General features: G+C 35.3%; 1 protein-coding gene across 1 annotated transcript; it reads left to right on the top strand.

The window, feature by feature from the left end:
- The first annotated feature begins 5,256 nt into the window (after window positions 1-5,256).
- oacyl (O-acyltransferase like) lies at window positions 5,257-16,845 on the top strand. Its single transcript, XM_088912175.1, has 15 exons — window positions 5,257-5,323; window positions 6,194-6,327; window positions 7,116-7,194; window positions 8,146-8,281; window positions 9,297-9,535; window positions 10,006-10,176; window positions 11,747-11,849; window positions 11,951-12,052; window positions 12,667-12,832; window positions 13,168-13,247; window positions 13,390-13,500; window positions 14,801-14,924; window positions 15,486-15,672; window positions 16,169-16,311; window positions 16,741-16,845. Exons 1-15 carry the CDS (start codon window positions 5,257-5,259, stop codon window positions 16,843-16,845), a joined length of 1,947 nt encoding a protein of 648 aa, XP_088768301.1.
- Window positions 16,846-17,052: the final 207 nt, after the last annotated feature.

The raw sequence follows: 17,052 nt of genomic DNA, 5'->3' as shown, positions 1-17,052 counted from the left end.
TAACTTACTATTTATCGGACTCTCCAAAAAATGTTGTGTTCATTATTTTTGCCAGTTTCAACCTAAGAATTTAAAAATAATGTTTATGTTTCACTAAATGGGTGCTATATACATGTGATATGTCAGCTCTCTGGATGAATGCTATATACAGATATTCTTAAAGCTACTTTCTTATCCTTTTGCTTTTTATAGACATTAAGCTGTCTATTGAAAGGAAAGGTAGATGTCTGACAGATGATTTATTGCATTAGTGAAGGTTTACCAGCAAGAAGAAATGAGTAAAAATGCCCAGTTTTTTATATATGAGCAGAAAAATAAAGATTTTATTTTCTTTTGTTCTTTTGTTTTGTTCTATAGTTGTTCTTATGCTGTTACTAAACAGGAAAAAAAATGCTTCCAATGATGACAACTACAGCTTTAATTGACTAACACATGAAAGCAGTTCTGCCCTAGTGTTGCAATATTGATGCACTTTGATCAAGAGAATTCTATTATCAACAATACTCATCAATATTGCTACAGTATATTAGACATGTTCTATTATAGTTAACATATTTTAACAAACAAACTAATCAGTGATGAAGGAAATCATTTTGGAATGCTGTTTTTTATGAAATTTTGCACCTGAGGTTATGATTTTCAATTACTTTGGAAAGACGAGATTTTGATTTTGGAAACTTCTGGATGCTTTTCTGTTTGCCGAATTTTGTACTGTATCTTTTTTATGTACACCTTATCCTACATTCTATCCAGTTTTGCAGTAGTACAAGATGTCTGGTAGACACTTGGATTTACTTTTAGTTTTTAAGGACAAAATGTTTAGTTCAGCTTTGAACAATGCAATAACAAACAATATTGCTATTGTGTGTTATTGGAAAGTTTCAATTGCAAAAGTGGAGCATCTAAACAGTTTTCTAGTTTCTTTCTAAATTAAAAGTTACTAGTGAAAATATAAAAATTGGGCATTTTTCAATGGGCCAGAGTTGTCTTCTTACTGTTTTTTTCTTAACATTTCTATTCAAGCCTAATCAAAATTGCTTCAGTTGGACCATGTAAGTAAAGGGTTCTGTATTGCATTGATAACCCTGGAAACAAAAAAAGAACACTTATTCAGAACGAGAAGAAAATGGATTGGTTTAGATCAATGTTTCCAAGTTTCTCTGGTGCTTCAATACTTAGTTTTTATCCACATAGCGGCTTTGTGTTGAGAACCCCTTAGAGCTACACACTACTAAATGCTTAAGAATTTCCTTAAGATTATGGCATGTTAACAACCCCACATACCCTGTGTTGTTTTGAAACACCAAAGAAGCATATTCTATTAAAAAATCTTAATCTTGTTTCTTCAAGTAGTAGTTATGGGCATAAATGAACGGCCTGTATATGTTATGAGACCTACTCAAATTGAAATTTTCTCTGCCTTCACAACTAAAGAATGTGTGTGTAAATACGAAACTGGGAATTGCTATCTATTCATTGTGGACAGACAGCTGTAGTAGCAAAATTTATTACCAACATCTTTAAATATTGAACAGTGTTTCAGATTAAAAAATATAAAACATTGTATAAGATACTTGGGGAAAAGATATGTTTTTATTTGTTTGTTTTCTTTTATATAATATGTATTTCTTCAAAGGACTTTTTTGTTGTTTTTTTTTTTACTTTTTTTAAAAGAAATATTTTTGTGTAGAGATTTAAACTGCATGAGAAGCTGTAACAGGTGTTACTTGTTTCTTAGAATGTGTCTTGCTGCTGTTAGGTAGATGTCAAATGTTCCTGTATAAGATGTTATTGGTGTCAATAAAATATGAAACTTGTTCAAGGCACTGTCTTTTAAACCCTTGTACCCGAATAGTTTAAACATTCATAGTTTTTTCTCTAATTTTTGTGAGATTCCACATGCTGTATTTTCAAGGTATAATTTGGGATATACCTTGCTGTTTCTGTTTTTTTCTGATTTGTTTACCTTGATTTACCTCTGTTTGGCACAAATAAATTATATTTAATCATTATTAGATAGATTCTAACATAAAAACATACAAAAGAAAGGAACAGTTTTCACAAATTCTTGCTTTGAAGCTTGCACTTTGAGGTAGTAATTAATGTGTTACGTGCACAACTGACTCCACACATTCAAAGGAAAAAAGAAAAGTAAATCGATTATATGAAAGATGATTGCATAATTATTCCAACCTTTTGCTGTGGCAAACCTAAATTAAGTGAACAGAAGTAGCATGCCACACACTTCGTAGAACATGATGTCTAGTATGGTGGTGGCAGCATTACAATATACTGGTAAGGTAGGTCTTCTTCTCATCGGCAGGGACAGGGGAGATATTGAAAAATATCAGAGGAGAGCCTTCTTCAGGGCTCAAACTGGGACAACAAAATCTCTTTCACCAGCACATTGACCTAAAATAAAAGGTCAAAGCTGCATTACAGTGGCTTAAGAATAATAAAGTGAATGTCCTTGAGTGGCCCAGTTAAAGTCCTGACTTGACTTCTTTTGAGAACCTGTGGAAAGACTAGAAAACCACTGTATATAAGTGATTTCCTGGGCAACTTGTGAGAACATTTAAATAAATATCATTTATTTTAGTATTGACAATTGAATATTTTTTCAGATTAAGAAGGCTTCTCTAGACGTAATAAGAGTGAGACTAAGAGCTATTAGTAAGATTTTCCATTAGGTTTTCACTCTTTTCATTTATTCCACCAGCTATACATTAACAGTTAATGATGTACTGGAGCAAGGCAATTAGCAGATCTGAATGCAGTAGTGGCCAATGTGTTGCCCAGTTCAACAGGTTTTTCTGGTCCTTTTTATCAAGATTTAGATTATGTAGCGGCAATGCTTGTTAACAAGGCAGAATTAAGTGTTGCTGTGCTTTCCTAAATGAGGCCCCATCTCTCTCTTCATCTCTGTGGTGCAGCCACAGAGAAGCTATTCATGCAGGCTGATTTAAAGATGTTTTCTTTTGATAAGGGACAGCTCCCAAATGGGGATGCACTTAGCTAAGCCTGGCTATCATGATCAATGGTCATCCATTGGCGCCTATCTGTCTAGGGAGTGCCAGATGGACATCTGGACTGCATTCCTAAGTGTCAGGAGTAAGTGAATCATATCTCACCTTGATCAACCAATCAGGGACTGGTAGGGCCGAGTAACCCACGTGGGACTCTGATGCCCATGGAACTTTCAGCTAATGTATGAGCTGAAGTTCCTCCAGGTAAAAACAGGCAACACAGAGCTCCAAGACTATTGGAAAGACTATTCTAAAGGGGAAGAATAATTCCAGGGCAGGATGGCCCAGGAGCAGAAAGGCTCCCAAGGGCAGGACATTCTCGCAGCGCGCCTCCTGACCATCCTGAGACTCAACCCGGACAACCATGGAACGGCCAGTGTGTCCGAGTGCCAGAACTTTCCTCTGTTCTAAGAGTCTAGAGCGGAGGTTGCCAGAGAGTAACCTGAGGATCCACCCAAGGTTAGCATCAGCAGCAAGCCTTGTGAACAGATCGGAACTGTGGACAGCTGAATCACTATTCAGAACTAGCGCTTCATCAGGAACGAACCAGTCCTCTTCCTGACTTGCTGGGACCCACAGTCATCTTTTCTCCTGTGCACAAACTTTGCTAGTTAAAGCCAACACTAACTAGCCGGTCAGTGAGCATCAGCAGCGCTCCGTCGCAAGCCGCACAGCACAGCCTGGCACAGAGCCAGAGAGCCCGCAGGAGATCTGAATCCCCAGAGATTGGATGAGTATTCAACTTCAATGCATTACAGCTCGAGAATTCAATTGTTATCCCAACCAGTTGATATCAATTTAATTCCTGAGAGTTATGTACTTGTTTTGAGTATCCAATGTAGAAGTTATAACCAAGTTCATTTACAAAACGGTCTAAATGAATGATATACTGAACGTACGTCCTCTTGATATATGTAACTCTTCATAACTGATTGAATATATACCTTTTGTATTCTGATAACCCTCTCGATAAGATCTGTTAGGTTTACATGCATATTCTATGTATTAATAAATGTATCCTCGTGTATTAGTACCTGTGTGTGTGTTGTTTGAGTTATATCGCAAGGTTGGATTCTAAAGCCATTAAAAGAATCAATTTTGTGATTTACTGCTACAATTAATAATTGTCCCAGTAAATGCCCAAATCCCTACAGAACTGGTGCCTCGTGAGAGCACACTACAATTAAAAAGAAAAAATCAAGAGATAAATTAACTTTTGAGATTTGAAGCTGCCCATCAGTAGCCTTACTGATAAAAGTTCCATTTATGATTCTTGGGTGAATTACATTTTAGTCACAGGTCCTTTTTTTATTTTTTATCTCTTATGTGCTACCAGTTTCTTACCTGATTAATTTATTCTGGATTTTCTGAATTCAGTTCAGCCAAATTCTGCCTTAAAATGTACATTTCTATGAAGTCGTCTTAACTGATACTTGTTTTTTTGCTCAAACTTTGAAAAATGTTTAATAATTATCTTGATTACATTTAGTTTTTTTATTCACTTAAGTGAATGGCCAAAATGGGGCACTTATTAGTGCATTGATCTGATAACCCATTCCTGTTTAATGCAGAATTTCTGTTTAAAACATTTAATGTAAATCAATAATTAAACCCCAAAGGTTTTTTTTCTTAGTACTGCATGCATTTTAATTATTCATTAGATTAAGTGAGAAATAGTTATCTTCTACTAAAATTATTTTTGTCCAATAAAAATATGTACAGTAGTTCAGTAATTTTTCTGTTTCTTCCCATTTTTCTTTCTGAAATAATGAATTAATCTATTTTCTTTAAGGAATATTTAAGTAGAAAGAAAATTTCTTCTTTTTTCTTTGAAAGGTATTCATGGTTTAATTAAGAAGAGATAAGGTTAAGAATTCTAATTACAGCATTTTACAATTAGGTGGAGAAAACTGAGAAAGGTGTCGAAATCAGAGCCCTAGCAAAGCTCTGATCTTCTTGTGAAAAAAGGACTGCATATTACTTTCATAATGACGAAAGCTCCTTCTACAATCACACATGAGCAATTTTTACAAGTATTAGTACTGGTAACTGTAGTATGTGTGACCAAACTCATTACTATGTTCAAGGTCACATGATTTTTCCCAACATTATTTAAAGCACACAATTCATTAAAATGCCTCTCACCAAAATGTTGTCTGTGAGGTGTTTCATTTTCCTTTATTTCATCTTCTTCTGCTATGCATTTAATGGAAATGTTTCAAATAAATGCATGCAGGACACCACTAAATTTGTTCTGGACCTTAATAAAGCAAAGCCTAGTGAATATGCTGTTTTGAGTAAGTATATTCTATTTTTATTTAATGCTAGAATAACACCTGTTTGGAAATGTATGCCAATTCTTTCTTGTCCTGATAGAAAGTGCAAATATGATAATCTGATTATTTTTATTTAGTATTGGTTTCTGGAATACGATTAAATGGAGTAGCATAAAAATGGAATGAAGAATAGAAATAACTGAAGATTAAAAATTCTACTATGTATAGCATATTTTGAGTTCCATTTTACTATACAGCATGTGACATTAATTTTATTCAATTTACTGTAGGAAAGAGATCAGCAACTAGTTTTGGTTTAAAGCAATTATTGTCTTATAGCCGTATTTTCTCATTTCTGTAGGTAAGCAAACACATTTGCATTATACAAAAGACACCTTTTGCTAGAACCTTCCAGGGATCCATCCCCTGTGTGTGTTAACACAACATTAATTTTAGAACATGATCAAAGTATGACAGCAGAATGAGGTAAATTAAATATGAACAAAAACAGGAATGAGATTTGTTTTGATATTCAACCAAAATTAATAATACTGAAACTTTTTTGTTGCCTATTTTGCTCATGTTTACTAGCGGTTTTGCTGGTTTTGTTTTTTTACAGATAATTCTGATTGGAAATATCCAGTTTCTCCAGATGCTCCAAAAATTAGAGTTTCAAATTTGATTTTAAATGGTCTCTTTCTTTATTGTCCAGGTAGAGAGTAGTTACAGTATGTGCTGTTAGTGAATCCTTTCATCCTAGACATCCCGGAAAGGTTTTACCATGCTACAATCATCCTACAGTATGTGGCTCAGCAATAATGGATAATGGAATAGTGGTGGATATTACTTTTTAATATTATTACAATTTACATTTATTGTATGTCTTTGCAGTGTATGATGCATTTGGCAAAATTGGAAGTGACTTTACAGGTGGGAACATCAACAGGCCAGGCTCCGCTCGTGAGTGCTTGTTAGCCCAAGCACACAATTTTAGTGGACAATACTGCCAAGTCATTTTGAAGCAGGTAATACTGTAAGTCAAATAAAAAGCATCATATGAATTAATATAATGTTGCTACAAAGAAAACACTAAGGAAATCTGGCTTCAAACTATGAAATGAATAAAACAAAACCAACCAACACTATTTGGAAAAGCAACCAACATGAGCAGATTTGATCATGTTATCACAGATATAATGATTTCAACTGACCAGATGCAAATGTAATTTGTAAATTTGCATCTTCTATTTTTAATTGACAATTTTAGAGACCATGCCATCTGTAAAGTGAACTGTTAAAAATCTGTTTTGGTTAATTGTCTGTTCCCCAATGTACATTAAAGAGCAAAGAGTATGTTTTACAAGACCAGAGTGTCTAGATTTAATGCATTGTAAATATTTGCCTTACAAATACCTGTTCTATTTACATTTTAAGTGACAGTAATATAATCAAGATAACCCAACAAAAAGTTTGATATCATATTTGCTTGTAATATAAAAATTGCTTTATTTAATTGTATATTACTATAAATGTTATATACTGTATAAAGTACCTAATACATTTGATGCAGAAAGACCACACAAAGTGCACGACATGTCATACTAGTGTATATTCTTTTTTTCCGTTTACTACAACCAGACACAATATAAATAATATTGTAATATATAAATAAAATGTTTTTTTAGGTTTCCTCTCACCACATTTATTTGCTATTCACTTGTTGAATCTCATAATACAGTGATTTGGTTGTTCTAAAGTGGCTAAACTATTTTACTTACCCGTATGGAGTAATTCTAATAATCTGTTTTCACAGGAACAAACAAAGTACTTTGTTGGCATATGTGTCCCAGATTCCTGCAGTGAGGCTGAAGTGCAAACTTTAGTTGTTTATGGTGAGTGTGTTGTCTTAACTTACTTAATAACCTGGAATGACATTATAATATATTAGAAAACAGTTAATAAGAAAGACAAAGATTTTTTTTTTGCAAAAAACAGCATACAGTCATTTTTCACTCTGATACATCAATAAATATAGGAAACAAAGTATCTCAGCCAGTTGTATTATATTGAATACACGTGTTGCTACAATGTCTGAAACCTGGACAGAAATGCTTTTGTGGTCTTCTGTTCATATTCCTCACATACCAATGCAAAAGAAACCTGGGAAGAGCCTACTTCTGTCCCTGGATTCCTCAAATTTTTTTGTGATTTGAAGACTTCCATTCCCAAATATGTTTTTATTTCTACATCGCCAGATACCGGGATTGTCAATGGTTATTCAGCCTTATGCATCTGTCCAATCCTTGTGCAAGTGTGGGAATGATGTGAATGATGAGTACATCCACTGAAACATGTACCTCCATTGTCCTTTTGTTTTCACACTACAGTCCCCACAGGGCAAACACCAGAGAAAGGCATTAGATGAAGGAGTGATGCAGCTCTCACTGAGAGCACATGCCATGCTCACAGGAGCCAGGCATATCACAGGTGTCAGTTTACCATATGATGGGGACTCCTTGGTGACTTTTGAAACCATGCCTCATATAAAATCATTTAAAAGCCTGTATGCCTACTGAAGAAATGTGTACTATCATTAACCCATCCCAGGGAATGTTATAATGTTGTACAAAACTATTGCTATATACTAGCAAGAAGTGTTGTAATAAAAGTACTTTCCAGTACTTTTTAACACAAGGAAAGTTAAGGTTAAACACCAATTTTGTTTTCATTTTATTTCCTTTGTTTTTCTTACTATGGCAATTTTCCTTGCCAAAACAATATTGTTACATTAAGAAGTAACATGCTGTATTTATTTTTCTTTCTCTGTATTTTTCTATTGGCAGAAGCCTTCCAGTATAAGAATAAATCACTTGTACCCCCTTATCCATCAATGTTTCTTCTGGACTCTACGCAAGGCATCTACATGATACAATGCCTAAGTGAAAACGTGTCCCCAGACTCCTCTGCTATCATTTGTCTGTAAGCATTGGTTGGATGTGGAACAACTACTGTAAACACCTGTGTGCGTTTACATAAATGTCTGTGAAGTAGTATAACCTTGAGTATTTAAATGACCATTATCAATATTTAAAGCCACCTCCCTGTATATCAGCTTATATTAGAGCTAGCAGAACCATAAAGATGTTGCCAGCAGCTTTATCACCCTGCAACTCACAACTGGCAGCCCACTGAAGTTAAGCAGGTGCTGAGCCTGGCCAGTACCTGGATGGGAGAACTCCTGGGAAAAACTAAGGTTGCTTCTTGGATACCTGTTAGTGGAGCCAGTAAGGGGTGCTCACCCTGTAGCCTGTGTGGGTCCTCATGATCCAGTATAAACACTATAGTGTAAAAAGTGCCGTCCTTCAGATGAGACGTAAAACTGAGGTTCTGACTCACTGTGGTCATTAAAAATCCCAGGTTTCTCAAAAAGAGTTGGGGTTTGACACTGGCATCCTGGCCAAATTTCTCATAGGCCTTTACCAATCATGGCCTCCTAATAATCCCTGTCTCTGAATTGGCTTCATCAATCTGTTCTCCTCCCCACTGATAGCTGTGTGGTGATGCACTATGGCTGCCATCACATCCTCCAGGTGGGGGTTACACATTGGTGGTGGAAGGGAGCCTTCATTACCTGTAAAGCTCTTCGAGTGGAGTGTCCAGAAAAAAAAGTGCTGTATAAGTGTATTCATACTACGTGAATTATTATTATTATTTAATTAAAGTTTTGTCAGCTGTCTGTTCAAATTTGTAAATCCTTTGCTTTTGAAATTTAGTTCTGTTTCGGCAGTTATCTTCTCTTAGTTGGGCTCATGTAGACTCTAGGACAAACTACCCAGAAATCTGATTGGTCAACAAGAACATCATAATACTATATATATATGATAGAAAAAAAACATGCACATTTGAGAAATGACTCCTGTTTTTTCTTTGTATCCTTTAGAAAAAAAACATATGGCAATATTTCTTCATTTCATTGTTTCAACACTTCTTGCAGGTTCGTATGCTGTTTGTTAATTGCAGTACCTCTTGCTGCCACCATATATATTGCTGTTATCAAATGGAAACATGAGAAAGAGGCTGTCCCCAGCGATGCCTCCAGCTTACACTGCAGTCCCAATGACTATGGCACCCTCCTCAAAGTCGAGGCTCACAAGAACGAAGAAGACCATTCCACGGTTAGAGGAAACCCAAAAGCAGAATGCAGTGATGTAAAAGAAGAAAACAGCAAGAAGAGTATGGACATTATTATTATGCTTATCCTCTCTGTTTGTTATTCAAATAGGTTTTAAGAACTTTGCATTCTTTTTCATACATTTTAGAACAATGCTACGGTGAGATTCTGTTTATAAACAATATCTCCAAGTTAAGTAAATAACAATAAAGAGATATAGGCAGTATACAGGTGTTGCTGCAGTACATAAGATTTATACAGATATAGTACATGTAAAAACTTCAGAAGAATAGATGTGCTGAGTTAGTCTTATTTTTCCTGTTTTTGTGCTACTAAATTGATCCACTTGAATTTGAATTGGTATGAGAACATTATGAGTTGTATTTAAGGCTATGAAAATGCAATGGCTATGTTATAGTCAGGTTTTTTAGCAATTTACTTTGTATAGTGTACAGTGTTATAAGAAGTTTAATCTGTTTTATTTCTCTTTCTCTTCCATTTTCAAAAACTACTCTTTCCTTCCTCATACAAGGCTACTTGTATAATGTCTTGCAAGCTTTCTCACTGCAGAAGTGTGCAGCAGGGGTGTGGACTACAGAAAGTGCAAGTGAAAATTACTCGTCTTTAAATGGGATACGGATATTGAGTCTTCTTTGGATCATTTCTGGACACACCATCCAGCTAAGCGCTTGGAACAACTTAGGTGCAGTAATGTAAAGACCTCGCAATGCACAATAATAAATGAGATTCAGTAAGAGAAATCAGATGTCGGCCATTTTTAAATGTGCCTGTCCCCCATAAATTAAACTACAAGAATTGGGTGAGGGTGCAGAAATAGGATGTTCTTCTTGGTTAAAACGAAGCTATTAAGTAAGTTTATTGAGGAAAACAGAACAAAACATCATTTCAAACCACTAGCATTATGGAGGCACTGAGGCATCCATCCCTCATCAAAGGGCTTCTTGACACAGATATCACATCAATTAAGGACAGCCCTTTAAAAATTAGGAGAGTTGGTAAGTTTAATAGTATTCTAATTACAAGATTATCAGAATGGATTTCCAAAGACAGAAGGGAGGAAAGAGTCAGTACTCATTCAGTAGAGGAATAATGCAGAAGGTAAGAACAAGTGTAGAAAGGGAAAAGGCTCTGGAGGTTGGAGGAAAAGGTACGATGAACAGTGGGTTATAACAAGGGACGTGAAGTGAAGGACTTGAAAAAAGGATACAAAAGAGAGAAAGCCAACCTGCCTATCCTGCTCCTTTGGTTTCTTAGAATTCCACCAGGATGTTTTTTAAAAAGTCCTGGGGAGTTCACTTTGTGTAAAGGTACTCTTTGTATAGAAGTGAGTTCTATTACTGTATGTTGATAAGGGGTAGGGGTGGATTTAGAGAGGCCGAGTGAGCCTGAGACCAGCAGCAGGGGTTTGAACAAGCTGTAGAGGTAAGGCAGGAAGCCCTGCAAGGTGTGCAATAAGTTGGGACAGCACAAGGCCTTGGATCTGGTTTTATCAATATTGAAAGAATAAAAACAGCAAATACATATAAGGAAGAGTGTTGAGAGAGAGGAAGGGCTGTGTAAAATTGTAATGGATTAGATGTACAGTATGTCATAGGTAGAAAACGTCTGGTGATCTAGACACCTTTCTCATCATTAATTGTGTTGGTTAGGGCGGTGTGGTGTGGTGGGTAGGGCAGATGCCTCACAACTCTGTCTTCTGTGCAGAGTTTGCATGTTCTCAGAATCGTCTCTGGCCGTTTTCCTCCCACCTTCCAAAGACATGCTGAATTGGTGTATCTGAATTGTGGGCGTGTGCTCCCTGCGATGGACTGGCATACTGTCCAGGGTGTCATTCCACCTTGCAACCTGGGCTTCTAGGATAGGTTACAGATTGTAGTTCAGGTGGGTAGCTGTGTCAGCATGCGTAGGCTGCAAAGGAAGTAATAGGTTTATTCCATGCTGAAAAGAGAAGAAAGAAAACATAAGGTTTCGGCCGTGGAGCTTTCTTCAGCATGGAATAAACCTATTACTTGTTCCTAGGTTACAGATTAGTGTGAACTTCTTTCCAGGAATAAGTAGCTTTCTGGTAAAGGAAAGACAGATAATATTGATATTTGATATTGTTGTAGATAGCTGTTATTGAAAGCATTTGCCTTCTCTTCACCTTTTATTTTCCACATGATTTAAAGGTTACTTAAAAAAAAAATATTATGTTGCAAGAAATTCATATTTTGTGATAATAATAATTAAAATCCGATTAATTTTTTTCACAGACAATGAAAAGAGATGGAAAGAGACAGTAGAGAATAATCCATTGTATATCTTTGCATACAGTGGGCCTGTCTATTTAGCTGTGGATACCTTTCTGCTTGTGGGGTAAGCAGTTTTATGCTCTGGATGAATCAGTTTAAGATTCAAAATGAAGACACACACCACTTTTCTCTCTTAATAGTTTACCCTTTTAATCTTTTTCACAGTGGTCTCCTCAGCGTGAAATCCCTGTTCAGTTTCATTCAGAAAGCAGATGATAAAATCAGCATGTGGCTTGTTGTTAATTATTTGTTTAAAAGATTTAAAAGGTATGCTTTTGGAACTTTATAATTTAAATATATTTCTTTCACTTGCTTCTTGTCCGGTGTCCTATAATATAGTAATCTAAATGTACAATAGAAAGACATTTTAAATTGTGTTTAAACATAACTAATTCAATTGAATCTATTCTTTATTGTTCAAATGTACCAGAATATGTCAAGAATCTTGACATGTGTATTGCAATATCTGTAATGCATCTGGATTGCAACGTGACAGAATAAAGTTAAACAGGACATTTGTAGGTTTTGGAATATCATAATAGAGAAAAACAGTTACTTAAAAAAATAATGTTGAGTTCCAGTTCTCGTTCAGTCAGCCAGAGCAAGTAAACAGAATTAGAATGTCAAACTTACCTTAAAGAATAAAAATGTGTTTTATTGATGTTTACTTGTAAAAAAAATAAAACCTAGTTTTCCGAATTTAATAAGAAGGATACTGTATTAGAATAAATGCTGTTGTCAAATTTAAACTGCTACAGGCACTGTGGCTAATCTGACATCAGTATGCTGTGTTTGTCGAGTTATTCTATCTTACCACTGAAGTTCACTGGGTCCTAACACCAAGTAATGTCGCAATCAATATGTCCTATTTTGTTTTGAAGGATTCAACCCCTTCATCTTTACACAGTGTGCCTGGTCATTGGACTGTTCTCGGTCATCCCCAAAGGCTCTTTCTGGTTCATTGTGGAGTCTGGGATAGAGAACTGTAAAAGATACTGGTGGTCAAATGTACTGCTAATAAACAATTTGTTCACAACAGCTGACATGGTAGGCTCTCTCTCAATGTTTCTTTTCTTTGCATTAAGAAAGCATGTCCTTTCCATCAAAGGCATATCATTGCAGATAAAAAGCTGGTTGCTAGGTTTACACAGCCAATTTGTTTCTGGCTCAGAATACTTAACCTGCATAATATGTCTTCCAATATGGTCAATGAATCTAAATACTTAAAACAAATAGCTTTTCTGTGTTGTAGTAATCTGTCCACATAAATACTAGTGAAGATGCTGAACTAGAAAAGTTTCTTTATTAACTAGTAGATACAAGAAATGGTGTACCCTCCTTTACTGTTTCAGTCTTACTATCTGAATTTGCTTCTTTTGAAGTGCACCCCTTGGACATGGTACCTGTCTGTGGACTTTCAGTTCTATATCTCAACTCCTTTGTTAGTCTTGCTCTACAGAAGGTAGGTGTAGATTCACAGATCTGTAAAAAAGATTAAGGCTTGTATTTTGGTTTTACAATCTTTTTGTATCTTATTAAAATTCAGATACCGAAAAGTAATTGTCTTATATTTTCTTTTCTGTTTTCCTTGTTCTTTTTTTCAGGAACAAATATGCTATGATTGCAGTAGCAAGCATTTTCCTTCTAATATCCTGTCTCATCAGTGCATTGCTGACAGCTTTTTTGCAATTACCAGTACATCAACCAACAACACTGTAAGCATATATAATGAAATAGCGATAACATCATTTATTTATTTATTATTCTTTTTTTTTCATGTTCTACAAGTGTGGGTCAATAAATGTCACTTATTCTTTAATAAGTGCCAGCAATATTCTTTAATTCAATTCAGTTGGCTCACTGGATCACATAGACTTTCGAGTCAAACAGTCCTGTATCTGGTCTTAGCTGAAAGTCAATTGCTGTAAAGAGGCTCCTTTCTAAAAAAACATGGGTCTCTACAAAACCTGAGATAGGCCATTTTCCAATTTTTGATAAATGAAGGTGATTATCCTCCTGAAGTATAACAGCAAATATTTTGATGATGGAGACACAAAAATACTTAACAATGGCAAATTGGCCAGCTAAATTAAAAAATGGACCTAAGTCCCTTTTATTTGGACATCAGAACAGGTCCAGATTCTAAGGTGCAGGCATTGTAGACGACATTACCACCCTTGTCAAGACTTTCATAAAGGCACTGAAGATAAATCAGATAATAAGAAAGATGGGTACTTCCCAGGACAATGTTTCTTTTTGTGCATAACAGGCAACTCAAAACATCAGTGCTTAAGATTAGCACAAACTGAAGGAATCAAGCTGTCAGCTGCTCCCATTCTTCAGTGACGATGAAGACAATTTTCTTTCCTACCTGGTTTCAGCGAATGATAGAAATAGAGATGACTCAGAGGAAATTAGATATTTTGCCCTGAGATCTAAAAATCAAACACGATTCAATGTAATGGAGAGATCAGGGATACCATTCACGATGTTCTGTACTCATTCATCAGCAAACATGATCAAGCCAATCATCAACCATTTTCTGGAACTCCTATGTAATCCTGGTGATTTGGTGTGATGTAGAGGAAGTCACAAGTTGATCAAGCTGCTGTGAATGAAGTTAATTTGTGAATTTGCAGATAATTAAAACCCGAAGGTGTCGTCTGAAGCCTGACTGAATGAAAAACTTGAAGAGTGCTGTTTTCCTGACTGCTCTGTTGTGAGCATTATACTCAAAAGGCAGCACTGAAAATTCTCATGGATATTCTGCCATTTTACCTTTTTTTCCATTTTTATGAGCTTGCTGGCCCACACTTACCAGTGCTAGTTTCTTATGTAAATCATTCATTTCCAATATGACTCTTGTAACATGAATTGCCATTTTAGTTACATTGTAACTCATAATGTGGTTACTTGTACATTATAATGAAGATTTACTTCAAATGCACACCAATAATTGACAAATTAAAACACAGTAAATACTTTGCTCATGAACATATTACCTATCTCTTTCAGGGCATACGAGACCTACTTTCAATACTATTACAACAAGCCATATGCAAGATATGGTCCATATGTGGTGGGGATTATTTTAGGAATATTCATGAAGACTAAAAATGGTCATATTTTAGAACATCGGGTAAGAAGATCAGAATTTCAAAGCTTGGTGAGGTGTAAGATGAATAATTTTACTTGTCACCACAAAGTAAAGGGGTTAAATACTGTACTTTGTATTATAATATGTACTGTGTATCCTCACCTGCACAACATCAAGAAGACTAGACACACAGCATTCACTCAGGGGATCAGAGTTCCTTTTGCACAGAGTTCCTTAGTTCTGATGTTTGAGGGCTGAACCCAGTCTTATATTAAAAGCCACTCATAGCAATGAACAGTTTATGACATAAGAAGTTAAAGAAAATGGTCAGCATTGTGGGGCAGGGGTTAGGGCTACTCTGCAATGCTCATTACTCCAGTAAAATACTTATCTCAAATACAGTGGTTAGAAATTTAAGATGCTGTAGTGAAGTAATAAAGACCACAAAGTGAACACAAATTGGAAACACAGTATATCACAAGCACTGAGTTTAAAAACACTACTTAAAAAGATATTGAACACTAGTTTAGCTGCTGGAGGCATTCCTAGTCAGGTTTTGATGTTAGTAACTGAATCCTCTAAAAGCTTCTTTTCACTTTTCAGTGGCAAGCTGCTCTTGGATGGATTACCACCTTCACTGTGATGGCTTTGTTGGTTGCAATGGCATATATTTTACAAGAGGTGCCTCAGTACCCCTCAGGAGCTCATGCTGTGTATCAGGGCTTGCATCGCACTGTTTGGGCGGCAGCTGTGGCCTGGATAATACTCGCCTGTGAGGAAGGATATGGAGGTAAATTTCTTTAAGAGAGAATGCTTTACTATTACTGTATGTTGACTGTTGCAGAGCAAAACAGCTACAGTATTTACACACTTTAGCTCAAAGTGAAAACTTGGCCTAGATACATTTTTCTTTATAGCACCACAGAAATGTATTCATTGGAGAAATCTATTCATTCAATTTCACTTCAGTTCTAGCTGGTTGTTTCACCTCCAGCTGATTATATTCTGCTCTTCAGCAGTCAGGGAAGTGAAAGTAAGATTATTCATATGTGGATTGTAGCTGTTAGTTAAATTTAGTAATCCAACAGGAAAAAAGCTGTTCTGTAGCTGACATTTGAAATTTACCCTAATGTTTTACTTTTCTATACTTCCGTATTTTTAGCTAATATTCCTATATATTTTTAATATATATGGTCTATAACAAAACCAAAGAGTTTGTTGCAATTAAGGATATTTTTATATATTTAGTATGGACCTTTTTTAACATCTTTTTTTTTCCTTAAAAGGTTTTATCAATACATTTCTTTCATTGAATATCTGGATCCCATTTTCAAATATCAGTTTTGCTTGCTACATGATTCATCCTGTTCTTATTATTCTATATAATGGAAAGCAAGAGACTTCAATTCATTATACTGACATGAACTTTGTAAGTATTAGATTTTGTTTTGATCTGCTACTTGAAAGAGAAGACTCATTCCCTCAAAAGCACCATAATTTAATTGTTAGGATTACCATTATAGGATTGGTAATTGGTAAACATCAATCAAATGTTACCATATTTAATGTTAAAATGTTAAATGAGTAGTACTGTATGTTCATGCTAAACTCTCTCTGGGAAAAAAACAGCAATTATACAGTATATACCTATTTTTTAAAGCTTTCAAGGCAAATTTTGTTTCCTAATGCTAAAAGAAGCATCAGTTGCTTCTTTGGAATTGCAACAAATTAATTTTGCCCACATAAATTAAGAAATGTATTTTTAACTGCAATTAGGCCTTACAGATTAGTCAATTCTTTGCCTTATCTAAATGATGTCACTGCTTAGCTATTTCCTGTTGTTCCTTTCTCCCTACAGTTCTATCTTTTTATGGGAAACCTGGCTTTGACAGTCATTCTGGGATATGCATTAACAGTACTGATTGAAAAACCATATTTATTTCTAAAGATCTGCAAAAGATAAATATTACTTTTTCTGGCCTCTACGCAAACAGCTTGCTTTGCTTTACTTGGAAAGCAACGTCATAATGTACAGAAGAGAACACAAAATGCCGAAATGTTATAGAAAATCAAATGTACAGATTTTTTAAACTACATATAATAAAATCATAAGATAAATTCATGTAAATGTTATATGTTTTGTAGGATGTGTAGTATTATTGATACATAT

The sequence above is a fragment of the Atractosteus spatula genome, chromosome 3 (genome assembly GCF_055471065.1).
Source record: "Atractosteus spatula isolate fAtrSpa1 chromosome 3, fAtrSpa1.hap1, whole genome shotgun sequence".
Lineage (NCBI taxonomy): Eukaryota > Metazoa > Chordata > Actinopteri > Semionotiformes > Lepisosteidae > Atractosteus > Atractosteus spatula.
Note: the sequence above shows the minus strand (reverse complement) of the source record. Positions and strands in the feature narration are given on the sequence as shown.

Bases quoted from the DNA above. Each gene is read 5' to 3' on its own strand.
- oacyl (XM_088912175.1), top strand. From the start codon at position 5,257: ATGCAGGACACCACTAAATTTGTTCTGGACCTTAATAAAGCAAAGCCT. The intron at 9,536-10,005 runs GTATGGACATTA...TCCTCATACAAG, and splicing joins AGAAGAAAACAGCAAGAAGA to GCTACTTGTATAATGTCTTG. The intron at 15,673-16,168 runs GTAAATTTCTTT...TTTCCTTAAAAG, and splicing joins CTGTGAGGAAGGATATGGAG to GTTTTATCAATACATTTCTT.